The sequence below is a fragment of the Podarcis cretensis genome (assembly GCF_951804945.1).
Source record: "Podarcis cretensis genome assembly, chromosome: 8".
In the NCBI taxonomy this organism is placed as follows: Eukaryota; Metazoa; Chordata; class Lepidosauria; order Squamata; family Lacertidae; genus Podarcis; species Podarcis cretensis.
In genome coordinates, this window is record NC_137177.1 from 6,474,503 (window position 1) to 6,502,473 (window position 27,971).

The following is a 27,971-nucleotide window of genomic DNA, read 5'->3' on the forward strand; positions in this document are numbered from 1 at the left end:
CCCCCAGGCTGACACTGACACAACAAGGTATTTCTCCCCTGAAGATCTGGTCTGGGTGAGGAACTATTCACGAGGTTCGCGGTGGGTGGCTGGTGTGGTCACCCGGGCTAGTGGACCTGTGTCCTATTATGTGACCTTGGAAAATGAGCAAGTTTGGAAGAGACATATAGATCAGCTGAGGCGCCGGGCGCTCAGCAGGGAAGAGTCTGATAATTCATCCCTGGCTAACGTCGCAGAGCTGCAAGACCAGAGTGAAAATGGCCCAGAGGTGCAATCACCAGGGGCTTCAGAAAATGAACCAGGGTCTGCTAGTCCTCAGGATGACGAGGTACAGGTAGGGGACCCTGAGATGTCTGGGACTCCATCTGTTCCTGACGAAACCCCTATAGCAGCCCCCCTACCACAGGTGACACCCAATCCAGAACCGGCAACACCTGTTGTCAGGAGATCAAGTAGAAGTTGTAGGACCCCACAGTACCTGAGAGATTACGTCTGCTGTGCTCACTAGGGGGGGAGGGGTGTTGTGTATTGAGTCAAAGGATTTTATATCTGTATTATTATTGTCTGTATTTGCATTAGGGTAAAGTAACTGCCTTTTGGTTCCAGAGGGTACAGCTACTATTGGTTCATTTAAGCTGCTGTATTTGGATCCTCTGTCTTATTGGTTTCCTCCAAAAGGCAGGACTGTGATTGCCTGATATTGTTCCCTCCAAAATGTATCCTTTCTAGCTAGTTCCCTGTCCCTATAAATGTAGCTCTCCCCTCCTCAAGTCTCAGTCTTGTTGCTTTAATAAAGAAGTGTTACTAGAGAGCTGTCTCCAGCATATTATGTCAAGAGAGCTGAAATCACAAACCCCACGTCACAACACATACAATTTCAACTACACGAGCCTATGACTTCCAATCCTCTATATGTTTTCCTTTATATTAATCATCTTGCTTTAATTTATCATTGCTATTTTGTAAAAATTCTCTTTTCTATTTTGATATCACATTCCATCATATGTTATTTTAATGTGTTTTTTAAAATTGATTTATCATCAACCTATGTGCCGATCACATAACCATACAAAGCAATAGCAGAACCAAAAACGGAGAACGTTCTGTTAAAAAGAAAGCAAATTGCAGAGATGTGGTAACATAGAACCAAAATTTTAAGAGGAGCCTATGACGAAGAGTGAGTTCATGGGGTGGTGAAACCTACCGGAAAAATAAGAAATCAAGATAACAAACATTTTATAAAAGAATGGAAATGGTTCGTTGAATATTTACAAACAAACTGCAAACAGATAAGAACATTGGCAGTATTATTGTAATGACCTGCAGTTTTATAAGAGTATTTATTTAAAGTAGATGAATAAATGAAACAAATTAATTTGGATAATAATAATAATAATAATAATAATAATAATAATAATAATAATTTTTTATTTATACCCCGCCCTCCCCAGCCAAGGCCGGGCTCAGAGCGGCTTACAAGCAATAAGCAAAAGATATTAAAAATAAATTTAAGGAACCGCAGAAAGAGGGGTAGGAAGTCAGGTTTTGAAATGTTAAAATGACTGTGGAATCATTGAAATGTGTAAAACTGAAAATCATAAATAAAATAAGATAATAAAAAAGAGTAAGTCACGGGGGGGGGAGTGCTTATATGGCTGTCCCTATTTATATATATATATATATATATAAAATTTTAAAAATGGAGGCCAGTCCGCTTCAAAATTTGAGCCCTGTGAGGAAGATAGGATGGAGGCTGGTTTCTGAGGTAAATGTAAGGAGAGACAGAGGAGGATTCCAGGCTTGTTGGCTCAACATGGAGAGACAACGTGAGGGAGAAGGCCCTTAAGGTATATGACAAAGCCATGTTGGCGAAAAGGGATCAGGACCTTGGAGAATACAGTGGTGCCCCGCAAGACGAACGCCTCGCAAGACGAAAAACCCGCTAGACGAAAGGGTTTTCCGTTTTGGAGGCGCTTCGCAAAACGAATTTCCCTATGGGCTTGCTTCGCAAGACGAAAATGTCTTGCAAGTTCCTGTGGGTTTTTTTTCCCTTTTCCCCCCTTTTCCTAAGCCGCTAAGCCGCTTATCAGCTGATCCGCTAAAAGCCGCTAAAAGCCGCTAATAGCGCTAATCCGCTAAGCTGTCAATGGGCTTGCTTCGCAAGACGAAAAAACCGCTAGACGAAGAGCCTCACGGAACGGATTAATTTCGTCTTGCGAGGCACCACTGTATCATAATCCATTTTTCCTCTTATAAGCTAATACTGTTATCAGAAATCTGGCAACAGAAAGAGACCTACTCGGATCAGAATCTTGCAGTAAATATATTAGCTGTGTTTCCAGGGAGTCACCCGAGATTTCCAATAATAAAGGGGACAGAAGTCTGATCCGAGAAACTGAATGTACTCAAATAGTTAGATAGGGCTACCAAGGGGATAATATTAATATAATAATAATACAGTGGTACCTCAGGTTACATACGCTTCAGGTTACAGACTCTGCTAACCCAGAAATAGTACCTTGGGTTAAGAACTTTGCTTCAGGATGAGAACAGAAATCGTGCAGCGGCGGCAGCGGGAGGCCCCATTAGCTAAAGTGGTGCTTCAGGTTAAGAACAGTTTCAGGTTAAGAACAGACTAATGAAGTACATAACCTGAGGTACCACTGTAATAATTTATTATTTGTACCCCGCCCACCTGGCTGGGTTTCCCCAGCCACTCTGGCTGGCTTCCAAAAAAGATTAAAAATACATTAAAATGTCACACATTAAAAGCTTCCCTAAACAGGGCTGCCTTCAGATGTCTTCTAAATGTCAGGTAGTTGTTTATCTCTTTGACATCTGGTGGGAGGGCGTTACACTGGGTGGGAGCCACCACCGAGAAGACCCTCTGCCTGGTTCCCTGTAGCTTTACAGCAAACGACTCCAAAATAAGCAGACAACTCCAAAATAAAATCATATGTAACAAAACCATAAGTCTCATGTTTTTATTTACACTGATCTCCTCTCCGATACTTTTCCTTGATATTTCTTGCTGCTTTCTGCTTTCCTTAAGGAATCTTTATAAAAATTTAAATCTCTTAAATCCTATACCAATCTTTAACAATTTCAATTAATCCCTTCACCTCCCTCCCCCACAACCCAGTACTTCCCTCCACCTTTCTTTACCTACTATTATTTTTGTTATTGTTGTGTTATTCACTTTATTTGTTATTCCATCTTTAATATATTATTATCTCCTTTCGCCTTTTAAACTTTTGCATATTAATTTTTAAGCTCCAGCACAGACTTTTTTCATGTATTCCTTAACACATTCCCACTCTTTATTAATTTTTTGATTAGAGTAGCCTCTAATTGATGATGCTGTTAATTTTGCCATCTCCACGAATTCAAGAAATTTGGTTCTCCATTCTAATAATTCTGGTATTTTATCAGTTTTCCAATTTTTTGCCACTACGATTTTGGCTGCCGCGGTTGCGTAAAGGAATACATTCCTTTTATCCTTAGGGATACATAGCTGTCAACTGTCCTTTATTTGGCGGGAAAGTCCCTTATCCCAGCGCCGTGTCCCACTGCTGTCCCTTATTGATGATGTCCCTTAAATTTCCCGGGTTTCAAAGGAAGCAGCTCCTCTCCCTCCCTCCCTGCCGGCCAGGGAGGAGCAAGGCTCCAACTGTGTTGCTTGGCTGCATTGCTCACCCAATAAGGAGTCTGAGAATGACTGGGGGGTGGAGCTTGCATGCCTTGTGGCGATCAAATCGGCCGCATTGCCTGGGGACTCGCCTTTGCTCAGCGCTTCCCAGCGGAGAGGTGACAGTGGTTTTCCTTGCTGCATCCCCTTTGCCGGGTTGCTGCGCTGTGGGAATCACCGCTTGAGGCTTCGTTTGGCGGCTGGCTGGGCTTTCTGCCTTTGGCTCGGAGGGGCTCAGAAGTTGAACATACCTGTGCTGGGAAAATCCCTTATTTTGGCTGCTGATCCCTTATTTTCAAATCTGTAAGTTGACAGCTATGGGGATGTCACTTTTTTATGGTTGGTATTTTCTGAGGACTCATCTAGACTTCCTTTTGTGCTGCGTTTCTAGGCACAGGACCAGGTAAGGATGCGGATTTGGTTGCAGGCGACTTGTGCAAAAGAGAAACCGTAAGGTGAACCCGTGCCGCCCTGTGCTCCATTTTCAGGTGTCCCGGATCGACGGCACCGTGGACAACCCTCCGTGCTTGAAGATGACACACCGGACGTTCGGCTCGCAGAACGCCGTGGTGGAGCTCCTCTTCCTTCGGCTCAGCATGCCCGTGGAGTTCGATGAGAAGTTCAAGGTCACGGCGGGCACCACTCCCCTCACGCACGCCCTCACCATCCCCGAAGACGAGGTCAAAGACGTCGACCTCGACTCGGAATACGAGCAGCTGAAGAAAACCGCCAGCCCCAAGGAGGCCGAAGAGGCCGAGAAGGAGAAGCAAGGCCCCGCTCCGCCAGCCGCTCCTAAGGAGCCCCCCAAGGAGGCGTCCAAGGCCGAGAATGAAAAAGATGCTTCGACGGAAAAGGGCAAGACCAAGCGAGGGTGAGGGCTGGGTTGGGGCATGGGGAGAAAAGGCTTCTTGCCTGTTCTTGCGTGGGGTGTGCCCCACTGACCTCAGATGGCTTTCCTTCAGCACCTTCCTGCCTATGTTATTACATTATTATTATTATTAATAATAATAATAATAAATTTTATTTATACCCTGCCCTCCCCAGCCAAGACCGGGCTCAGGGCAGCTAACAACCAATAATAAAAACAAGTTGATTGAAATACAACTTAAAAACAAGATTAAAATACAATATTAAAACATTAAAATGCAGCCTCATCACAGGAGGAGAAAGGAAAAAAGAAAAGAAAGAGGGGGAGGGAGTCAAATTGATTCTAAGCCAAAGGTGGAACAACTCTGTCTTACAGGCCCTGTGGAAAGAAATCAGATCCTGCAGGGCCCTGGTCTCATGAGACAGCGTTCCACCAGGCCGGGGCCAGTGTTGAAAAGGCCCTGGTTCTGGTTGAGGCTAATCTAACTTCCTTAGGGCCCAGGACCTCTAGGGTGTTGCTATTTATGGAACTTAGGGTCCTCCGTGGGGCATACCGGGAAACGCGATCCTGTAGGTATATCCCAACTTGGCTCCAAAGAGCATGCAACAGTGTGCTTGGCTTCCCATGAGATTGCCACCTCAACCCTCCCCCCCCCCCATTTAATTCAGATTTAACCTTTATGTGGCACGTTTGTTTTATATATCGGATTTTCTGCAGGAATGGCAAATCTCTATCAAATGAGAAGATAATATAGGATGGCCTTCCAAACCAACTGCTTAAGGCGATTTTTGAAAAAAGTTAAAAGCACAAAACCGCAGGTCGTTGTTTTACTTTTAAATCACATTTTCTGCAAGTAAATCTGTGCTCAAAGCAGTTCAGAAACTAAACGCAGCGATGCAATAATTATACACCGTGAGCCATATAATGTTGCTGCAACACCACGCTAGAAAATTAATCATCATTAATCAACGGTTCATTTGACATATGAAAACATGTAACTAAACAGTACAGCTCACTAATAGATCAAGTCAACATTTCCATGAAGCAGCAGTTGTTTTTTGGGCAGCAGCTCCTTTCTAATGGCTCCTAGGGCTGGAGGGTGTGGCAAGCCAGGGGCAGAAAGCCATCCCCTGGTGTCCAGCACAGAGTCACTGACCCCCTCACTGCATTTAAAAGAAGACTAAAACCCTAACAGGTGGACATTGGTGTTTAAGACCCATTTGTCCTACTAGGAAATCCTGTTTGAACAAGCATGTCTTCAGCTGTTTCCGAAAAGTGCAGTTAGTGAGCGCTTATCGTGTCTGAGGTAAAAGGTAAAGGGACCCCTGGCCATTAGGTGCAGTTGTGGCCGACTCTGGGGTTGCGGCGCTCATCACGCTTTATTGGCCGAGGGAGCCGGCGTACAGCTTCCAGGTCATGTGGCCAGCATGACTAAGCCGCTTCTGGCGAACCAGAGCAGCGCACGGAAATACCGTTTACCTTCCTGCCCGAGTGGTACCTATTTATCTACTTCCACTTTGACGTGCTTTCGAACTGCTAGGTTGGCAGGAGCTGGGACTGGACAACGGGAGCTCACACCGTCGCGGGAATTCGAACCGCTGACCTTCTGATCGGCAAGCCCTAGGCTCTGTGGTTTAGACCACAGCGCCACCCGCGTCCCTTGTCACGTCTGAGCAGGAATGCTATTCCACAGAACAGGGGCCAGCCATGCTAAAAGCCCTGTTCTGAGTTACTGCAGAGTTCAGTTTATTTATTAAAGTTAGGAATTTTGGGGAGAAACTACGGGACGTATGTGGGTGGTACTGTGCAAAACATTCGTGCGTAAGCAGTGACAAGGCCCTAGTGTGCTGCCGTGTGAAAGTGCCCCTTGTGTGTTTAACAGTGTAGTCCAATGTGGACTGATTCAGAAGTAAGTCCCATTCAGGTCAGTAATGCACTTTAATCCAAGAAAAGCAAAGATGGCAGCCTTGGAGAGAATGAGGCCTGGTTTTTTGGATGCAGCGCATGCTTCCGTTTCTGACCATGCTCCCTCTCTCCCACTTCTCCAGTTTCCTGTTCAAAGCCAAGAAAGCCACCACCTTCATCAACCCTCCTCCAGTTGTCCCCACCGTCCCTCGGCTGGAAGAGGAGGTGGTTCCAGATAACCGAGATGACCCTGAGATCATCATGAACACCACAACGGTAACAAGGACTTGGCTCTTTGTGAGGCTTGGCATGCAATCTCTTTATAGAAGCACAGATTCCTCCTTTACTTTGGGGTGCTCAGGTGTGCTTTGCTACAGGTCGAGGGTATCTTTTTTCTGGGTGGAGCTAAAGCACGATTCACGGACCAGTTTCAGAGCATGCGGCCTTCTCCCAGAGATGGGATGCTTGGGGAAATGTTTTGAGTTCAAAAATCCTGCGCATAGCTCCTCTCTTCCGTCAACTTGCACCAAAGGAGGAATTGCTTCCTAGCTTAAGCGAACCACAGTTTGTCATTAGCCCTTTCTTCTTACAGTATTACTACTCGGTTCGGATCTTTGCGGGCCAGGAGCCTACCTGTGTCTGGGTAGGCTGGGTCACACCTGACTACCACCAGCACGACATGAACTTTGACCTCACCAAGGTGCGCAACGTCACTGTCACCATGGGTGATGACAAGGGAAACATCCACGACAGGTGAGAGCTAGCCGGGTTCCCTTTGGGTCTGTCATAAACATTTCCTCAGGCCCGTGTCTTAGTTGATTGGGAGTGAAGGTTGAAAGGAGGTCTGACAAAGATAAAACAAGGACCTCAAATGCTCATCCATAAATGTTTATAAAAGGACTGATCTGTAGCCTTATTAGACTTTACCGAGTGGTGGGGTCTGCGTTGTTCCTGGGAGGGAGGAAGGAAGTCAAATGACACCGAGGGTTGGTTCAGAGAAAGAGTTTATTCTGCTCTTCGGATAGCAGAAGGCACTTGCGTGGTCAGTCCACAGCAAGTCCAAAGAAATGAGAAATTTCATGCAGTATATATATCCTCCAGGCACCCTCTCCCTCCTTCCCCAGGAATCCAACCACGTCAGCTTATACATGCAGGTTGACATCACAGATGTTCCTGCTCTGGTACTCTTAAAAGGGTGTTTCTGTTCCTGTTCCTATACTCTTATCTTGGAGCAAGAGGTCACCAACTCCTGACGCCGTTCCCGGGTGGCTGAGAAGGTCTGTGCCTCAGTGTAAGATAAGACCCAGATGCGTCATCCCTGCTCCACTTTGGAATGGACAAGGCCATTCATTAGGCATCACGGACTGATAAAGGAGAGAGCTTTGAGCACTTGTTTATACAGCTGGGCTTTGGCTCAAGAGCTCAAGTTAAAGCAGTTTAGAAATGCTCCCTTGGAGAAGGAAAAAATCCGGATTTTGGGGCCCATTTCAGACTGACTGCCCAGTCAGGTTTTAGGTTTTGGGAACCCATTCCTTCACTCCGCCAAAAGGATGAGCACAAAAAGAGGCTACAGACAAGAGGGACGATGGGAATTGTAGTTCAGCAACATGTGGAGGGCACCAGGTTGGGGAAGCTTTGCTTTCCAGGGCTTAGTGGTACCTAAGAAGGTCTTGTTCAGAAGGACTCTTCAACTGTTTCTCCCTTTCGTAGCATCAAGCGAAGCAGCTGCTACATGGTGTGGGGAGGGGACTTCGTCTCCAGTACCCAGCAGACTCGGGTCAGCACCGTGGACCTGGTGATTGGCTGCCTCGTTGACCTGGCAACAGGCCTCATGACCTTTACAGCCAACGGGAAAGAGGTCAACACTTTCTTCCAGGTGAGTGGGGTACCTTCTGGGTGGAAGGGCAGAACACATTTTTCAGGACACTGTGGAGTACAGAGATGTGGTCATCATACAGTGCATATTTAATTTAAGGAACTTGCCGCCACAAGGTGTGGGGATGGATGCTGGCTTTAGATAGTCTTTAAATGGGATTGTAAAGTAGATGTGAAACTGTTGATAAGGATAACTTAATGCAACCTCCATTTTCAACCTCCAACCACCGACACTGGAGACACACAAGAGGGGAATTGTTGGCTGGAGCTTCTATATTCTCCTGTGAAGCTTTCAGAAAACAGTCCTCTTTCTAGAGCTTGGTCAAGGGTGCCTGTTATATGCACCTGCCATGTTCTGAACCAATGCAAGCTTCAGCCGGGTTGAAAGTTGCCAACCCCTCCAGCAAAGGTTGTGAATGGACAATATAATCCTCTGTCTCCAGACTACATCCTCCAGGCTTGTGGAGAACTACAGAGCCTTTAAGGGCCAACCCTCTGCTCTAAAGGCGGGCAAGTCTCCTCTCTCCCATAAACTGCCAGACTGGTGATGTGCAGTTGGAAGCATCTGGTTCTTCATGGGAAGGTGTCAGTGAGGGTTCAGGCTCTGGTCCAATAGACTGTGATGCTCTTACAGATTTCTCTGGGGGCTCCTATCCCTCAGTCTGAGGTACAATGGATCGCTGCTAGATTCAGGGGCTGTGAAACCACCCGTGTAAAGGCTCTCCTACACCACAGACTTAAACTACTTTACCTGGTGTGTGTGATTTAGCGTAAAGGTCAAAAATGTCAGGCGTATGTGCATGTCAGAGACTGCAGGACCAATACTCTCTGATTTGCTTGAATGTATTTACAAAAAATAAAAACAAACTGCCCTGAAATAATTGATAAAAGCCGGTATATATAATTGTTTTAAATATATTAAAAATAAACAAAATATTGACCTGACTCAGCATCCTGGCAAAAGGGTACTGGGCATTCTTGCAATGCCACAATTCCCAGTATTCATTGGGAGAAAAAGTTACCAGTTGAAACCTTTTCCCTATGTGTTTTACTGCATCATCTTACACACCTGTCACACTGCAGGTGGAGCCAAACACGAAGCTGTTTCCTGCTGTCGTTGCCCTCCCAACAAGCCAGAACGTAATCCAGTTTGAACTGGGCAAGCTGAAGGTAAGGCCCAATCTCCGAGCCATGAGGGACTCTAGGGGCGCTAACCCTTATCCAGGGTTGGGTTTCCTTGAAATGAAGGTGAATGGAGACTGTGGTGTCTTCAGGATATATGGTTACATTTGCATATCAGTACAACCTTAGCATAGAATGGAAGGCCTCACAGCATTGACACCCCAACAGATCTTGCCTCCACATTAAGTTCCCAGACCATAGCTCTGGGCACAGCACAGAGTAAGGCAAGCCTTTGTGTCTCCAGCTTCCAGCATCAGCCCAAACCTTCTCACAAACAGCCTCCCCTTAACCTGCTGTTCTCCATCCTAGGATCACATGGTATCCAGCCAGATGAAGTGGGAGAAGGCCCATCCTTTTGTCTCCATAGCAACCAGGTCAACTTATTTGGACATAGAAATGGAAGTACTTAGCTGGCCAGCTGAGGGCATTACCTTAACAAAGAAACGAGTCTGACTGGTTCAGTTGCTTCTTCTGCCAGATTCTAAACCACACTGCATACTGGGTCACAGGCTTGGAAGGGGCCCACAGATATCCAGACTGACCTCCCCTCAAAACTATAACAGTATTTTAGAACAGAGGGAAGCTTGCAGTTGTGACATTCAGAGTGACCACATTCTTCTGTCTCCCTTCTCCTCCCCTGGCAGAACATCATGCCCATCTCAGCTGCCATGTTCCGCAGTGAGCGGAAGAACCCAGAACCCCAGTGCCCACCCCGGCTTGCCATTCAGATGCTGACACCGATGACCTGGAGCCGTATGCCCAATGAGTTCCTGCGGGTGGAAGTTGCCCGTTTCAGCGACCGGCATGGGTGGATGGTTGAGTGTACAGAGCCTAACATCATGATGGCCCTCCACATTCCAGAGGAAAGCCGGTGAGTCTCCTATAAGCCCCTGTAGGAATTACAGCTCAGCTCTACCAAGTCCTAAGGCAGATTAGCCATTTCAGCACTGTGGAGAGCTCCTAATGAGCCACTTGCTCCCACAAAGGGCTGGAAGAAAATGGAGGCCTTTTGAGCATCTCTCCTCCAGCTCTCCAAGGTCACATGCACACCATTCATTTGAAGCAGGGGGCTCTCTTGGTAGTTCCACCACCTTCAGAAGTTATGGGCAAGTGGTGACCCTGGAGAGGACATTCTCTGTGGCAGCCTTAAGTCGTGGAATTCATTCCCTACAAAGGTGCATCTGGCACCTTAACTATACACCTTTTGGCCTAGGACTTGCCGATCAGAAGGTCGGCAGTTCAAATCCCCGTGACGGGGTGAGCTCCTGTTGCTCGGTCCCTGCTCCTGCCAACCTAGCAGTTCGAAAGCACGTCAAAGTTCAAGTAGATAAATAGGTACCACTCTGGCGGGAAGGTAAACGGCATTTCTGTGCGCTGCTCAGGTTCGCCAGAAGCGGCTTAGTCATGCTGGCCACATGACCCGGAAGCTGTACGCCGGCTCCCTCGGCCAATAAAGCGAGATGAGCGCCACAACCCCAGAGTCGGCCACAACTGGACCTAATGATCAGGAGTCCCTTTACTTTTACCTTAAAAATGCACCTCTTTACACTGGCATTGGCCACCTGAAGTATGAGTTTTCAGGACCTACCTATTCCTGTTACTGTAATTTATTTTAACACTGTTTTTAATACTGACTTTTAAGTGGTTGCAACCTGCCCTGGGACCTGCTGGTGAAAAGCAGGTAACAACAACAACGATGATATAAAATGAGGATAATGTGTACACCAAACTACGAGCACTCTGAGTTATTTCCTCATCCGAAAAGCAGGTGAAGAGACGCCCTGTTAAGAAAATATAAAGAGGAAAGAAAGTGTTAAGATTATCATCATGCATAGTTACAGACCCATGTTAAGCCTATTATATTAATAATTCACCGTTTGCATCTGTTTTGCTCTATTTTGTTTTCAACTTGTACTTCCCTAAAAAAATCATAGGGAGGTATCTAATAATAATAATAATAATAATAATAATAATAATAATAATACTGGGAATTGTAGCTCCATGAGGGATAAACGACACTTCCCACGACTCATTTGGAGAAGCTATGTGCTTCGTAAGCACGTCAAAAGTGCAAGTAGATAAATAGGTACTGCTCCGGCGGGAAGGTAAACGGCGTTTCTGTGAGCTGCTCTGGTTCGCCAGAAGCGGCTTAGTCATGCTGGCCACATGACCCAGAAGCTGTACGCCGGCTCCCTCGGCCAATAAAGCGAAATGAGCGCCACAACCCCAGAGTCGTTCGCAACTGGACCTAATGGTCAGGGGTCCCTTTACCTTTACCTTTATGTGCTTTAAATGTAAGATGTAGATGCAGCCCTAGGCTCAGCTGTCCTGTGGAGAACTAGAGCTTTTTCAAAAAGATGGTGCCCAGGCCTGGAGGACAGGGCACTTCCTGCCATGCAGTGCCCTCACGTCTCCCTCTTCTGACTCCCCTTCACAGGTGCATAGACATCCTGGAGCTTTCAGAGCGCCTGGACCTGCTGAAATTCCACTCGCATACCCTGAAGCTGTACTGCGCCGTCTGCGCCTTGGGCAACAACCGGGTGGCGCATGCCCTGTGCAGCCACGTGGACGAGTCTCAGCTGCTGTACACCATCGAGAGCAACCACCTGCCTGGCCTTCTGCGCAGCGGCTACTACGACCTGCTCATCGGCATGCACCTGGAGTCCGCCAAGCGCTCCCGCCTCATGATGAACAGCGAGTTCATCGTCCCCATGACGGACGAGACCAAGAGCATCACGCTCTTCCCGGCTGGTACCAAGAAGCCCGGCCTGCCCGGAGTGGGCATGAGCACCTGCCTGCGCCCGCCGCTGCACTTTGTGGACACCTGCTTTGTCAGCAACAGCAAGGAGCTGTACCAGCTGAGCCCGTCCATCCCCTTGGACGTGCTGAAGGTGAAGGCTATCAACATGCTGACCGAGGCCGTCCAGGATGGCGGGCAGCACACCCGCGACCCCGTCGGGGGCAGCGTGGAGTTCCAGTTCGTGCCGGTCCTCAAGCTGATCTGCACCCTCCTCATCATGGGCGTCTTTGAAGACGAGGACGTTCGCCACATCCTCAAGATGATCGAGCCGAACGTCTTCGTGGAGCCCAAGGAGGAGGAAGAGGCAGCGGCGGATGCTGAGGAGGGAGGGGAAGAGCAAGTGCCCGCGGAGGAAGAGGAGGAGATGGCGGCAGCGGAGGAAGAAGACGAAGAGGGGGCGGAGAAAGAGGCCGGAGGGGGGAAGAAGGAAGAAGTGGAGGGAGGCGAGAAGAGGGAGCTGAAAGCCATCGAGGCCGGGGAAGCGGAAGCCAAGGAGGATGAGGAAGGGTTGGAGGAAGGCTTGCTGCAGATGAAGCTTCCTGAATCTGTCAAGTTGCAGGTAAAGGGTGTGGCTTTGGTTTGGGGTTTCCTCCCCGCCACCCCCGCTCCCTCCAGATCACCCAGACTCTGTGGTCCTTCAACAGTGGCCATCTTATTCCCACTGTCAGAGTCGGTTAGCTCCATTCCCTGTCCAAACAATGGACCACACACTTTTAATGGGATCAAGGGCATCTTGTTCTTGACATCTTGGCTGGCCGCTTGAAGAATAGGATGCTGGACTAGATGGGCCATTGGCCTGATTCACAACAGCTCTTCTTACGTTTGCCTCATGAAAAAAGCATGAGGCGAACGCTTGTGTTTGGATGGGTGTGAGGTCTTCATGTGTGAGATTGAATGGATGGTGGCTCTAGCTGTTGTGCTTCTGTGACCATGTGAGAAAGCAAGAGTGTGTTTTGGGTTGTACCCAACTGAGTTTTAACTTGGAGCGGATGCGCTGAAATTAATGAACATTCTATTTGATTCCACTGGGTCTAAGCTCAGTTGGAGACAACCCTCGTTGGGTTGGCTCTGGCTCCACTCATGGGCTACCCACTTTTAATGGGGAAGGGACATCTTGTCCTCGTGGCCACTGTGAGAACAGGATGCTGGACCTGATGGCCATTGGCCTGATCCAGGGCTCTTGTTATGTAACATCCTGAGCCAGCTCTGTGAGCACCGGGTCACCCTGAAAGACCCATCTCTGTGTGGTCCACCTCCTTTGAGGCCACTCCATGTCACATCTCCAGTTGGTATGTACAATTGTTGTCGTTTAGTCATATCCGACTCTTCGTGACCCCATGGAGCAGAGCACGTCAGGCACTCCTGTCTTCCACTGCCTCCCACAGTTTGGTCAAACTCATGCTGGTAGCTTCGAGAACACTGTCCAGCCATCTCATCCTCTGTCGTCCCCTTCTCCTTGTGCCCTCTATCTTTCCCAACATCAGGGTCTTTTCCAGGGAGTCTTCTCTTCTCATGAGGTGGCCAAGGTCTTGGAGCCTCAGCTTCAGGATCTGTCCTTCCAGTGAGCACTCAGGGCTGATTTCCTTAAGAATGGATAGGTTTGTTCTTCTTGCAGTCCATGGGACTCTCAAGAGTCTCCTCCAGCACCAGAATTCAAAAGCATCCATTCTTCGGCGATCAGCCTTCTTGATGGTCCAGCTCTCACTTCCATACATCACTACTGGGAAAACCATAGCTTTAACTATACGGACCTTTGTTGGCAAGGTGATGTCTCTGCTTTCTAAGATGCTAGGCCCCAAACCTCCTCCTCTCTCCTTTGCAGTCCTTTCCACCCAGCCCTGGTGACTGTGGCTCCTCTCCCCATTGTGCTGACTCCTCTCTCTCCCTCTGTCTTCCCACAGATGTGCAACCTGCTGCAGTTCTTCTGCGACCGCGAGCTGCAGCACCGTGTGGAAGCCATCATCGCTTTCTCGGAGCGCTATGTGGACAACCTGCAGACCAACCAGCGCCAGCGCTACAACACCCTCATGCAGGCCTTCACCATGTCCGCCGCAGAGACGGCCCGGCGCACCCGAGAGTTCCGCTCCCCTCCTCAGGAGCAGGTACTGGGGAAGGGGCAATGGGGAGAGCTAAAGGGGGTGGCTAGGCAGGGCTTCAGCTGGTGAAGAGGTACAACTTCCTGTAATGCCCCTATGTCAAAAGCCGATAATATTCTCACACAGCACTCCAGTATATTATTATTCTTCATTATTTATTGTACAGTGGTGCCTCGGAAGACGAAAAGAATCCGTTCCGTGAGTCTCTTCATCTTGCGGTTTTTTCGTCTTGCGAAGCAAGCCCATTAGCGGCTTAGCGGATTAGCGCTATTAGCGGCTTAGGGGCTTAGCGGATCAGCTGATAAGCGGCTTAGCGGATCAGCTGTTAAGCGGCTTAGCGGCTTAGCGGATCAGCTGATAAGCGGCTTAGCAGATCAGCGGTTTAGCGGCTTAGCGGATCAGCTGATAAGCGGCTTAGCGGATCTGCTGTAAAGAGGCTTAGCAGCTTAGCGGATCAGCTGATAAGCGGCTTAGCGGATACAGCTGTTAAGCAGCTTAGCGGCTTAGCGGATCAGCTGATAAGCGGCTTAGCAGCTTAGAAAAAGGGGGGGGGAAGGAAAAAAAACCCCGCAGGAACTCGCAAGACATTTTCGTCTTGCGAAGTAAGCCCATAGGAAATTCGTTTTGCGAAGCACCTCCAAAACGGAAAACCCTTTCGTCTAGTGGGTTTTCCGTCTTGCGAGGCATTCGTCTTGCGGGGCACCACCGTATAATACTTTTACTGACCACCTCGCTGAGGAAATCCCGGGTAAGTTTGAAAGCCATGGTGCTAGTCTCTGATTGATATAGCAGAAGCAAATTAAGTTTTCATTTTGGGATTCAGAACATAAGCTGGGAGCCTGAAGGGCCCTGCCCTGCTTGTCTCCACCTGGTTTGGATTGGGGCCTGACAGACTCTATAAAGGAGTGCGGCTGCTGCCTCTTGCCAGAGAAGGCTCCATTTTTGTTTTTATTTTTTATCTATGTCATTTAAAATTGTGATTGATATTACAGTGGTATCTCTGGATGCGAACGGGATCCGTTCCGGAGCCCCGTTCACATCCTGAAGCAAATGCAACCCGCGTCCGCATGTCCGCGCATGCGCAGGTCACGATTTGCCGCTTCCGCACATGCGCGTAACATCATTTTGAGCATCTGTGCATGCGTGAGCGGCGAAACCCAGAAGTAATGTGCGCCGTTACTTCCGGGTCGCTGTGGAGCACAACCCGAACATGTTCAACCCAAAGCTACTTCAACCCGAGGTATGACTGTAATTCTGTATTAGATTTAGATTTTATGATTTATGTGCAAATTGTTTTCCATTTGATTGGTACTTTTTTATTTGTTTTGTTTATTGTTTATGACTTTTGTTATGTTGGAAATTATGTAAATCTTGTCATGTTGTAAGCCGCCCTGAGCATTGTTTTTACTATGGAAAAGGCTGCATACAAATAAAATGGTGAATGATGAATGAATGAAGTTCTCACTGTCAGTGGCCTACAGTGCAGCGCTTGATGTTTTGCTGTTCTGCTAAATTTGTATCCTGAGCAACTATTGGTTTACTGAGAGCAAGGGAAAGGCTCTTCTAATGCACAGCCTTTCCCAACCTGATGCCCTCCAGGTGTGACGAGCTGTAACTCCTATCAGCCCCAGGCAGTTGTAGTGCAAAACATCTGGAGGGCACCAGGTTGGGGAAGACTGACATAGTAAATTCAGCAGAAAAGGCCTGGATTCTCTGCTTAGCAGCGTTCATCACTTAACTCCAGCATGATGCTAGGTCAGCCTTTCTCAACCTGTGGGTCCCCAGATGTTGTTGAACTACAACTCCCATCACCCCTAGCTAGCAAGGCCAGAGCTCAGGGATGATGGGAGTTGTAGTCCAACAACATCTGGTTGAGAACTGCTGTGCTAGGTGCTTGTGGCGTTTGCCCTCCTAGGTGACATCATGCTGGGTCATAAGGAAAGGGTTAAATGAGTGTGAAGTGATTGGCAAGTGAGAATCCAAGAGGAGGAGTTAGACTTAGTGTTGTTAAGGAGTCAGTCGGGTGTTAGAGAAGGGAGAGTGAGGATACGTCTGTGGGTTGGGATAGTTGATGTGAGAGAGTGAGAGAATCTGTTACAAGGAGTCAGATAGACAGATGGGATAATTACAGTGGTGCCCCGCAAGACAAACGCCTCGCAAGACAGAAAACCCGCTAGACGAAAGGGTTTTCCGTTTTGGAGGCGCTTTGCAAAACGAATTTCCCTATGGGCTTGCTTCGCAAGACGAAAATGTCTTGCGAGTTCCTGCGGGTTTCCCCCCCCCCCTTTTCCTAAGCCCTAAGCTGCTTATCTTGGGACGCAGGTGGCGCTGTGGGTTAAAGCCTCAGCGCCTAGGACTTGCCGATCGAAAGGTCGGCGGTTCGAATCCCTGCGGCGGGGTGCGCTCCCGCTGCTCGGTCCCAGCGCCTGCCAACCTAGCAGTTCGAAAGCACCTCCGGGTGCAAGTAGATAAATAGGGACCGCTTACCAGCGGGAAGGTAAACGGCGTTTCCGTGTGCGGCTCTGGCTCGCCAGAGCAGCGATGTCACGCTGGCCACGTGACCCGGAAGTGTCTCCGGACAGCGCTGGCCCCTGGCCTCTTAAGTGAGATGGGCGCACAACCCCAGAGTCTGTCAAGACTGGCCCATACGGGCAGGGGTACCTTTACCGTTACCTTTAAGCTGCTTATCAGCTGATCCGCTAAAAGCCGCTAAACCGCTAATAGCGCTAATCCGCTAAGCTGTCAGTGGGCTTGCTTCGCAAGACGAAAAAACCGCTATACGAAGAGCCTCACGGAACGGATTAATTTCGTCTTGCGAGGCACCCCTGTAGTTAGAAGTTATTAGGAAGGTATAGGAAAGTAAGAACCTAAGATTAAGAAACTGACAAGAATGTTTAATGGTTTAATGTTAACAACTGTCTGGACTCCATGTGTACCCGAGAGAAACGGGTTGGTGGCAGCGGGGAAGCAATCACAGTGGTGGCAGAGGGATCAATAGACCATCAAATGTCCGAGGACCCTGTGTGAACGCCACAGTGCTGTACGGAGCATGGGACAAAAGTTGCCCAGGCTTGCAACCCACATCCAGTGCAACCTGTGTCTTCTTTCCCCTGCAGATCAACATGCTGCTGCACTTCAAGAATGGGGCTGATGAGGAGGAGTGCCCGGTGCCGGAAGACATCCGGGACGAACTGCTGGAATTCCACGCTGATTTGCTATCTCACTGTGGTAAGGAGCACCTCTTCATTGCCCCTACCAGCCCTAAGCACACTGAAAGCCGCTCTGAATCATAGAATCATAGAATCATAGAGTTGGAAGAGACCACAAGGGCCATTGAGTCCAACCCCCCGCCAAGCAGGAAACACCATCAGAGCACTCCTGCCATATGGTTGTCAAGCCTCTGCTTAAAGACCTCCAAAGAAGGAGACTCCACCACACTCCTTGGCAGCAAATTCCACTGTCGAACAGCTCTTACTGTCAGAAGTTCTTCCTAATGTTTAGGTGGAATCTTCTTTCTTGTAGTTTGGAACCATTGCTCCGTGTCCGCTTCTCTGGAGCAGCAGAAAACAACCTTTCTCCCTCCTCTATGTGACATCCTTTTATATATTTGAACATGGCTATCATATCACCCCTTAAGCTCCTCTTCTCCCGGCTAAACATGCCCAGCTCCCTTAGCCGTTCCTCATAAGGCATCGTTTCCAGGCCTTTGACCATTTTGGTTGCCCTCCTCTGGACACGTTCCAGTTTGTCAGTGTCCTTCTTGAACTGTGGTGCCCAGAACTGGACACAGTACTCCAGGTGAGGTCTGACCAGAGCAGAATACAGTGGCACTATTACTTCCCTTGATCTAGATGCTATACTCCTATTGATGCAGCCCAGAATTGCATTGGCTTTTTTAGCTGCCGCGTCACACTGTTGGCTCATGTCAAGTTTGTGGTCAACCAAGACTCCTAGATCCTTTTCACATGTACTGCTCTCAAGCCAGGTGTCACCCATCTTGTATTTGTGCCTCTCATTTTTTTTTTTTGCCCAAGTGCAATACTTTACATTTCTCCCTGTTAAAATTCATCTTGTTTGTTTTGGCCCAGTTCTCTAATCTGTCAAGGTCGTTTTGAAGTGTGATCCTGTCCTGTGGGGTGTTAGCCACCCCTCCCAGTTTGGTGTCATCTGCAAATTTGATCAGGATGCCCTTGAGTCCATCATCCAAGTCGTTGATAAAGACTTGGATGATAAAGACTTGGATGATAAAGATGTTGAATAAGACCGGGCCCAAGACAGAAACCTGTGGCATCCTCACAACTGCCACTGGGGCAAGGTCTACTGGAAAGAGTTGCTGCGCTCACTAGGCCTGAGCTGTTTTCTTTCTTGGAATAACGAGTTGACGTCAGTGACAGTTTCTGAGTTATTGCTGACCTGCTCCCGACACCGGCCCTAACATCAGGACACATTTGCACCATATATTTAAAGCGCTGTGATACCACTTTAAGCAGTCAGGGCTTCCCCCAAGGAATCCTGGGAGTTGTAGTTTCCTAGGGGTGCTGAGAGTTCCATTTCGTAGATGTAAGCCACACGTTCCCCAGCTTATCCCTGTGGTGAACGAAAGCTAGAAGCTTGCACTGAAAATCCAAACAGAAAGTGTGGGTTGTGAAGATGCTGCAGATGCCAAGGTCCACACTTGCACAATGTGTTCTTGTCCACACACCCTGGCTGGCTTGGGCACCAGACCGGTTTCCCCCATTTTTTGACACGTGCGCTCATTAGCTCTGCACATTCCCCAACAGGTATCCAATCGGAGGGTGAAGAAGAAGAGGAGGAGGAAGACACATCCTTCTACCGGCGGCTGATGGGCTTAGTGGATAAGGTAACGAGCTTCCGCAAGAAGGAGGAGAAAACGGAGGAAGAGCAGCCTGCAGAAGAGGAGCCAAAACCCAGTAGGTGCAAGAGTGGAGTTGGGGAAGGAAGGGGGTGATTAAGGGGCTACTTTGCTGAGAGTTATAGGGATGCGGGTGGCGCTGTGGGTTAAACCACAGAGCCCAGGACTTGCCGATCAGAAGGTCGGCGGTTCGAATCCCCGCAACGGGGTGAGCTCCCGTTGCTCGGTCCCTGCTCCTGCCAACCTAGCAGTTCGAAAGCATGTCAAAGTGCAAGTAGATAAATAGGTACCACTCCGGCGAGAAGGTGAACAGCGTTTCCATGTGCTGCTCTGGTTCGCCAGAGCAGCTTAGTCATGCTGGCCACATGACCCGGAAGCTGTATGCCGGCTCCCTCGGCCGATAAAGCGAGATGAGCGCCACAACCCCAGAGTGGGCCACAACTGGACCTAATGGTCAGGGGTCCCTTTACCTTGCTGAGAGTTGAGGATCATGGCCATGAGTCAGGAGGAGGCAGAGTTCTTTAATGTTTTAATAAGTGTCCTTTGTCCGCTTGGTGACCTCCAGATGTTTTGCACTACAGCCTCTTGTAGGCTGTCTAGTACAGGCTCCCTCAGCCTCGGCCCTCCAGATGTTTTTGGCCTACAACTCCCATGATCCCCAGCTAGCAGGACCAGTGGTCATGGATGATGAGAATTGTAGTCTCAAAACATCTGGAGGGCCGAGGTTGAGGAACCCTGGTCTAGTAGACCTCAATTCTCCCTCTCCCCAACCATGCAGGCACCCTGCAGGAGCTGATCTCGCACACCATGGTTCACTGGGCCCAAGAGTCTTTCATCCAGAGCCCGGAGCTGGTGCGGGTCATGTTCAGCCTTCTCCATCGGCAGTACGACGGCCTTGGGGAGCTAATCCGTGCCCTCCCCAAGGCCTACACCATCAATGCCAACTCTGTGGAAGACACTATGAGCCTGCTGGAGTGCCTGGGCCAGATCCGCTCACTGCTCATCGTCCAGATGGGGCCTGAGGAGGAGAACCTGATGATACAGAGTATTGGGTATGTGCCTCCATCTCTTCCTGTAGCCTCCTCCTTTATCCCACCCCGAAGCAGCCCCTCCATGCTCTCTGGGTTCCTGGCTCCTGCTCAAATGGAACTGTTCTCTCCAATGAGCTGCAGAAATACATTTCCATATTACTCAGCCATCTTGGTTCATCTTGCCCTTCTCGCTTGAGACTCCTGCGTAACATCTGCTCTGTCCGTGAGCTATGACCCCCCCCCACCGATTTTGACTCCTGCCCATTTGCGGGGACAGCATCCCTCTCTGAGGCTAAGTCCGCTCCATACATTTAAAGCATCATTATCATGGCTACTAGCCATTGATAGTCTTACCCTCCTCCACGTATTTGCCCTACCCTCTTTTAATGCCTCCCAGGGTGGTGGCCATTCTCCCATTCTGAAGCTCTTCCCCTTAAACACTCACAACTCCCCTCTATTCCCACTTGCGCTGTCCCTCGCATCGTGGGTTTGCATTCCCCGGTACTCAGCACTTTGCACCCTTGTGTCTTCCCCTGGCAGCAACATTATGAACAACAAGGTCTTCTACCAGCACCCCAACCTGATGAGGGCTCTGGGCATGCATGAGACCGTCATGGAGGTGATGGTGAATGTGCTCGGAGGAGGAGATTCGAAGGTAAGGAAGCTTGCTTTCGGCTAGCGCAGGCCCACGTTTTCAAGGCTGCTCATGGCTGCACACACACCCAACAAGTTGATGCAGGAGGAGGTGGTGGTGGTGGTGTGGTCTTCAGTTCAGGAGAGTGAGAGGGTCCATAATTGGATCAAATGCTTTCTGCCATTCTTTGAGGAGGGAGGCATGGTGCTGACCTTTAAAGCCCTAAACGGCCTCGGCCCAGTATACCTGAAGGAGCGTCTCCACCCCCATCATTCTACCTGGACACTGAGATCCAGCGCCGAGGGCCTTCTGGTGGTTCTCTCACTGTGAGAAGCAAAGCTACAGGGAACCAGGCAGAGGGCCTTCTCGGTGGTGGTGCCCACCCTGTGGAATGCCCTCTCATCAGATGTCAAAGAGATAAACAACTACCTGACATTTACAAGACATCTGCAGGCAGTTCAGGGCAGTTTTTAATGTGTGACATTTTAAATGTATTTTTAATCTTTGTTGGAAGCTGCCCAGAGTGGCTGGAGAAACCCAGCCAGATGGGCAGGGTACAAATAATAATAATAATAATAATAATAATAATAATAATAATAATAGTAAAGGTAAAGGTACCCCTGCCCGTACGGGCCAGTCTTGACAGACTCTGGGGTTGTGCGCCCATCTCACTTAAGAGGCCAGGGGCCAGCGCTGTCCGGAGACACTTCCGGGTCACGTGGCCAGCGTGACATCGCTGCTCTGGCCAGAGCAAAAGCCGCAGACGGAAACGCCGTTTACCTTCCCACTGGTAAGCGGTCCCTATTTATCTACTTGCACCCGGAGGTGCTTTCGAACTGCTAGGTTGGCAGGCGCTGGGACCGAGCAGCGGGAGCGCACCCCGCCGCAGGGATTCGAACCGCCAACCTTTCGATCGGCAAGCCCTAGGCGCTGAGGCTTTAACCCACAGCGCCACCTGCGTCCCTTCTAATAATAATAATAATAATAATAATAATAATAATAATAATATTATCATTATTAACATGTGGAGAGACAGCCTCCATAATGGCTGCTGCTGTTTCCTTCTCTTGGCACCCATTTTGATTTCATAAAATCAATGTGATTTTATATATATATATATATATATATATATGAATACTTCAAAAAACAGAGTGGAAGAACTCACTGCTTCAATACTCTTCCAACGCTGGAGCTTTTGAGGAACTCAGAGCTCTTATGTGATCAAATCCCACAGAAAGGAGAAGCACCGATAGGAGTTTGAAGTGATTCATCTCTCCTTCTTCAGGCCATACAGTGGGACTATAAACTGTTTCATTAATGAAAAGAAGGCACCCCCTTTTTTTAAAAAAAAGCTCCCTCCAAGTGAGCACATGCACACTCAGGGTGTATATTGTGGCCTTGGTGCGCTGCAAGTGCATGCAACAGCCATGCAATGCCGTCTTCGTCAAAACGTTACCCCATATTTCAGGAGAGGGGTGGGTGGGATGGCAAAGCGGGTGTTTAGCAAAGCTGTTAAAGGAGGCCGCCTTGTCCCTTGCTGAGCAGGAGATCCGCTTCCCCAAGATGGTGACCAATTGCTGCCGTTTCCTGTGCTACTTCTGCCGCATCAGCCGCCAGAACCAGCGCTCCATGTTCGACCACCTCAGCTACCTGCTGGAGAACAGTGGCATTGGGCTGGGTGAGCAAGGGAGGTTTGGAGCAGGGTTGGGGGAGTGCAGTGGGGTGCTGGGGTGTGGAGGATCACAGCAGATACCAGCTGTCCAAAGATGGTGGGAATGGGCTTTTTCTGCTGTGCCCCCCCCCCATTTGTGGAGTCTCGCCTGGCCCCTTCATTATATATCTTTAGGTCCCCAGCAGAAATCTTTCTCTTTAACCAGGTGTTTGGCTGATGAACATAAATATTCTCACACAGGTGAAATTTGCTCCTCCATTTCCATGTGTGTCTGGTGTCAAAACTGAAGGGCAAACCATTTTTTTGGTCCACTTCCGCTGTTCTGAGAAATTCTGATTTAATGCTAGTTAAAACAAATTGAGAAAGCATAAGATGTCGCCCCGCAGATCCCTCCATGCCTCTTTAGCAGGGGAGGATTAAACCCCGTTTTGAAAAATTAAACGGTTGAATTTTTTAAAAGTTGGGTTTTTTAAATTTTTTGCCTCTAACACAGACCTACCCAAGTTGTGTCATTCCAGCTACAACTTCTGAGGGCAGTGACTCCTCTATCCCCTTTTGTCAGGCCCCTTGGGCCTTGAGTTCTGCCTGTTCTTACTCATAGAATCATAGAATCGTAGAGTTGGAAGAGACCACAAGGGCCATCGAGTCCAACCCCCTGCCAAGCAGGAAACACCATCAGAGCACTCCTGACATATGGTTGTCAAGCCTCTGCTTAAAGACCTCCAAAGAAGGAGACTCCACCACACTCCTTGGCAGCAAATTCCACTGTCAAACAGCTCTTACTGTCAGGAAGTTCTTCCTTACTAATTGCTTTGCTCCTCTAGGCATGCGCGGATCCACACCCTTGGACGTGGCAGCTGCTTCTGTCATCGACAACAATGAGCTGGCTCTGGCCTTGCAAGAACAAGACTTGGAGAAGGTAACAGGCATGGCCAGAAAGTACCAAACAGGGGTGGGTGGTGGGTGCAGAGCGTGGCTAAGGACCAGCTTTGAGTATTACAGCATACTGGCTACAAGAAGACTGCTCCCCTTCCCCAGGTTTGCCCCTCTCCTTTCTCCCTCCCCAAAACCATGATATTGCTGCCATCCTGTCCATTTCCCTTAGCTCAGGGATCGCCAGCATCCTTGAGGTCTTCCTCTGCTGCCCACAAAGGCTTTCAACCCTGTCTCCATGAGGTGGTGAGGGTGGTTACCTTTTCACCTGTGACAATATCATAGAGCTCAAATGGCAAGAGTGGCACTCTTTACCACTCCCTCTTTCCCCTCTATGTGCTTTTCAGCGTGAATGTGAATTCATTTTACCCAGACCACTTGGGAAAGTGAAGCGTGTGTGTTCTTTCTTTCTGTCTCTCAGGGGGATAGGGGAGAGAAGAGATGAGAGATGGTGGCACCCAAGGCAGTGGTGCAGAAATCCAAATGGGGCCTAAAAACATCGCCGACTTCCCCCTTATCGTTTATTATTTTCATCATTTATTAAATTTCTATACTGTACTAAGGGACGTGGGTGGTGCTGTGGGTTAAACCGCAGAGCCTAGGACTTGCCGATCAGAAGGTCGGTGGCTCGAATCCCCGCGACGGGGTGAGCTCCCGTTTCTTGATCCCTGCTCCTGCCAACCTAGCAGTTCGAAAGCACATCAAAGTGCAAGTAGATAAATAGGTACCGCTCTGGCAGGAAGGTAAACGGTGTTTCCGTGCGCTGCTCTGGTTCTCCAGAAGCGGCTTAGTCATGCTGGCCACATGACCTGGAAGCTGTACGCCGGCTCCTTTGGCCAATAAAGTGAGATGAGTGCCGCAACCCCAGAGTCGGCCACAACTGGACCTAATGGTCAGGGGTCCCTTTACCTTTACCTTTACCAATGTACTGCTCTTCATCCGAGAATGACAGGGCGATTTGCAATAAAAAAAACACCCAAAAATTGAATGCCAGAATAACAAGCAAAAACAACACCCCTCTCCAGTTTAAAAGGCCATGGATTGTTTAATTAGCCAAAGGCCTGGGAGAAGAAGCACATTTTTGCCTGGTGCCTAAAGATCTTGCAATGAAGGCACCTGGCGAGTCTCCTTGGGGAGAACATGCCATAAGTGGGGAGCCACTGCAGAAAAGGCCCGCTCTTGTGTTGCTGCCCTCTGGACCTTTTGCAGAGGAAGCACACAAAGAAGGGTGTGAGATTATGATTGTAGGGTCCAGGTCAGTTCATATGGGGAGCGGAAGTTCCCTTAGCTGTTCCTTGCCTTCACAGCAGCAGCCTAGGCAGCCTTTTTGTAAAGTGGTGAGGGAGTAAACTCCTCTGCGGTTGCTTAGCAACTGCATCCCACCTCTCTTCCTTTCCTGGGCAGCGATGCTGGAGCTAGCTATTTAAATGTCATAAATGACGCCAGGATCAATACACACCCTGTCCACTGTCAAATGCAGTTTGCCTCTGAATGCCAGAAATAGCAGAAGTATGGAGTGTTGGTTCTGTTTATATGAGCTTCTGGTTTGAAACTGTGAGAATAGGATGCTGGACTGGATGGGATCCAGCTAAAGGTCTCCTCTTCCGTTCTTCTTGCCTGTCGATTTCATGAATGCAGACCTGTCGCTCATGTGCAGTCACTTATTGTGTGGTTTGTGAGTCTTGTCAGTTAGTTATGAGCGCAGCCTTTTTTTAAGTCCAGGGAAATGAGGGTGAATTATCCCAGTCATGAATCTGGTCCTCCACCATTTTGCTCCATTGGGGTGGATGCCCTGTGGATAAAGGCATGGAAGGACTGAATAATAATAATTATTTATTATTTATACCCCGCCCATCTGGCTGAGTTTCCCCAGCCACTCTGGGCGGCTCCCAATCAAGTGTTAAAAACAATACAGCATTAAATATTAAAAACTTCCCTGAACAGGGCTGCCTTCAGATGTCTTTTGAAGATAGGGTAGCTGCTTATTTCCTTCACATCTGAAGGGAAAGTGTTCCACAGGGTGGGCGCCACTACCGAGAAGGCCCTCTGTCTTGTTCCCTGTAACCTCACTTCTCGCAATGAGGGAACCGCCAGAAGGGCCTCGGCCCTGGATCTCAGTGTTCGGGCTGAACGATGGGGGTGAGAACGCTCCTTCAGGTATACAGGACCAAGGCCGTTTAGGGCTTTAAAGGTCAGCACCAACACTTTGAATTGTGCTCGGAAATCGGCTGGGAGCCAATGCAGATCTCTCAGGACTGGTGTTATGTGGTCCCGGCAGCCACTTCCAGTCACCAGTCTAGCTGCCGCATTCTGGATTAATTGCAGTTTTGGGTCACCTTCAAAGGTAGCCCCACGTAGAGCAAATTGCAGTAGTTCAAGTGGGAGATAACCAGAGCATACACCACTCTGGCGAGACAGTCTGCGGGCAGGTAGGGTCTCAGCCTGCGTACCAGATAGAGCTGGTAGACAGCCGCCCTGGATACAGAATTAACCTGCGCCTCCATGGACAGCTGTGAGTCCAAAATGACTCCCAGGATGCGCACCTGGTCCTTCAGGGGCACGGTTACCCCATTCAGGACCAGGGAGCCCCACCCACCCACCCCCTTGTCCCCCCAAAACAGTACTTCTATCTTGTCAGGATTCAATCTCAATCTGTTAGCCGCCATCCATCCTCCAACCGCCTCCAGGCACTAGAGCTTTGTCAACAAGCCTTGCACTCTCCCTTGCTTCCCCAGGTGGTGACGTACCTAGCCGGGGCCGGCCTCCAGAGCTGCCCCATGCTTCTCTCCAAGGGATACCCCGACATTGGCTGGAACCCCTGTGGAGGCGAGCGTTACCTTGACTTCCTGCGCTTCACTGTCTTCGTCAACGGTGAGCTTGGCGGTGGATGGGCTCTTAACACTGGTGGTTACACAGATAATTCAGGGTCCAGAAGAGCAAGTCCACTCTTCATCACTCCCTAACCCAGAGAACACAGTGGGCTGTATTATTTCGCTCGCTCTAGCGGGGGTCTGCCTTCCTTTGCCATCAGTGTCTTCAAAATGGCGGGTTCCCAGAATGGAGGAGTCACTGCTAAATTTGGATTGTGTTGGTGTTGCACTGGAGCAGCATCTGGCAACCTGGAGTCCCCACCAGATGTTTTAAACTGATGACAGTTGTCCTCCAAAACATCTGGAAGGCACCAGGTTGGCAAAACCTGCACAGGACGGAGGTTGCTGCAGATTTCATTAGGTGGACCCGGGGTTAATTTTGGGGGGAAACAAGTGATTGACAATAGAGATGAGGCATGTTTATAACGCTTAGAACCCTGGCTAGCCAGTGGGCCACATCAGCCCCAACAGATGTGACAGACCAGCCTTTCTTTCCCCCTCCAATGTCCCTTCCAAGACTTCAACCAGATTCTGAGCTGGCACTTGGCACACCCCACATATTTCTAAACCTTGTGCCACAAACATAAGAAATACAGTGGTACCTCGGGTTACATACGCTTCAGGTTGCAGACTCCGCTAACCCAGAAAAAGTACCTCGGGTTAAGAACTTTGCTTCAGGATGAGAACAGAAATCGTGCTCCAGCGGTGCAGTGGCAGCAGGAGGCCCCATTAGCTAAAGTGGTGCTTCAGGTTAAGAACAGTTTCAGGTTAAGAACGGACCTCCGGAACGAATTAAGTACTTAACCCGAGGTACCACTGTATAATCCTTACTTTGTGGAAGCAAGTCAAAGCTGAAATAACGAAGACAGTAGAGTTTCCACCAGGTGCTTCTGTGGCAAAAATATGTGGAACTAGGGGCTGATGCCTGTTTGCTTCGGTTACCAAGCCTACCTGTGCACCAACCTCTTTGCCAACCCCCCTTCCCTTACGACCCCCATCCCTTTACACCTCACTTCCAGTTTGTCCAAACCTCCCCTCCCAGCTCTCCCCACTCCGTCCCCTTCATCTCACCTCTCTAGGTGGCAATGCGAATTGCAATATGACGACAGCCTTACAATTTTATGTGTATATGCAGAAACCTTCCTCCCTGTCCCCGTTCATGCAATGTTCTCCCTTCTTCCCCGCAGGTGAGAGTGTGGAAGAGAACGCCAATGTGGTGGTTCGCTTGTTGATCCGGCGCCCTGAGTGTTTTGGCCCTGCCCTACGGGGTGAAGGTGGCAATGGGCTGTTGGCCGCCATTGAGGAGGCCATCCAGATCTCGCAGGATCCTGCCCGCGACGGGCCAACGGTCAAGAAAGATCGCCGCCGGGAGCTGTGCGTGAAGGGAGGAGCGAGGGCGCTGTGCATGCTGACGGGGAGGGCAGGCTCATTGAGTAATTTGGGTGGGCAGGGCGTAGAGTTAACAGACACATTCCAGGGACACAGACCCCATCCTTGAACCAAAAGGTATGCAGCCCAGTTCATAGGAACATAGAAGCAGGCCC

General features: G+C 49.2%; 1 protein-coding gene across 1 annotated transcript in view; it reads left to right on the plus strand.

Annotated features, from left to right (window-relative positions):
• The window catches only part of RYR1 (ryanodine receptor 1), a 220,706-nt gene that overhangs the window by 92,214 nt on the left and 100,521 nt on the right, over positions 1 to 27,971 (plus strand). Inside the window, exons 29-44 of the mRNA XM_079989357.1 lie at positions 4,177 to 4,559; positions 6,605 to 6,737; positions 7,054 to 7,214; positions 8,172 to 8,337; positions 9,420 to 9,506; positions 10,163 to 10,389; positions 11,956 to 12,877; positions 14,220 to 14,420; positions 17,531 to 17,642; positions 19,196 to 19,345; positions 20,066 to 20,339; positions 20,859 to 20,973; positions 22,498 to 22,630; positions 23,449 to 23,543; positions 26,293 to 26,428; positions 27,615 to 27,801. Coding sequence (XP_079845483.1) covers positions 4,177 to 4,559; positions 6,605 to 6,737; positions 7,054 to 7,214; positions 8,172 to 8,337; positions 9,420 to 9,506; positions 10,163 to 10,389; positions 11,956 to 12,877; positions 14,220 to 14,420; positions 17,531 to 17,642; positions 19,196 to 19,345; positions 20,066 to 20,339; positions 20,859 to 20,973; positions 22,498 to 22,630; positions 23,449 to 23,543; positions 26,293 to 26,428; positions 27,615 to 27,801 — 3,482 coding nt within the window. The remainder of the gene's footprint in view (positions 1 to 4,176; positions 4,560 to 6,604; positions 6,738 to 7,053; positions 7,215 to 8,171; positions 8,338 to 9,419; positions 9,507 to 10,162; positions 10,390 to 11,955; positions 12,878 to 14,219; positions 14,421 to 17,530; positions 17,643 to 19,195; positions 19,346 to 20,065; positions 20,340 to 20,858; positions 20,974 to 22,497; positions 22,631 to 23,448; positions 23,544 to 26,292; positions 26,429 to 27,614; positions 27,802 to 27,971) is intronic.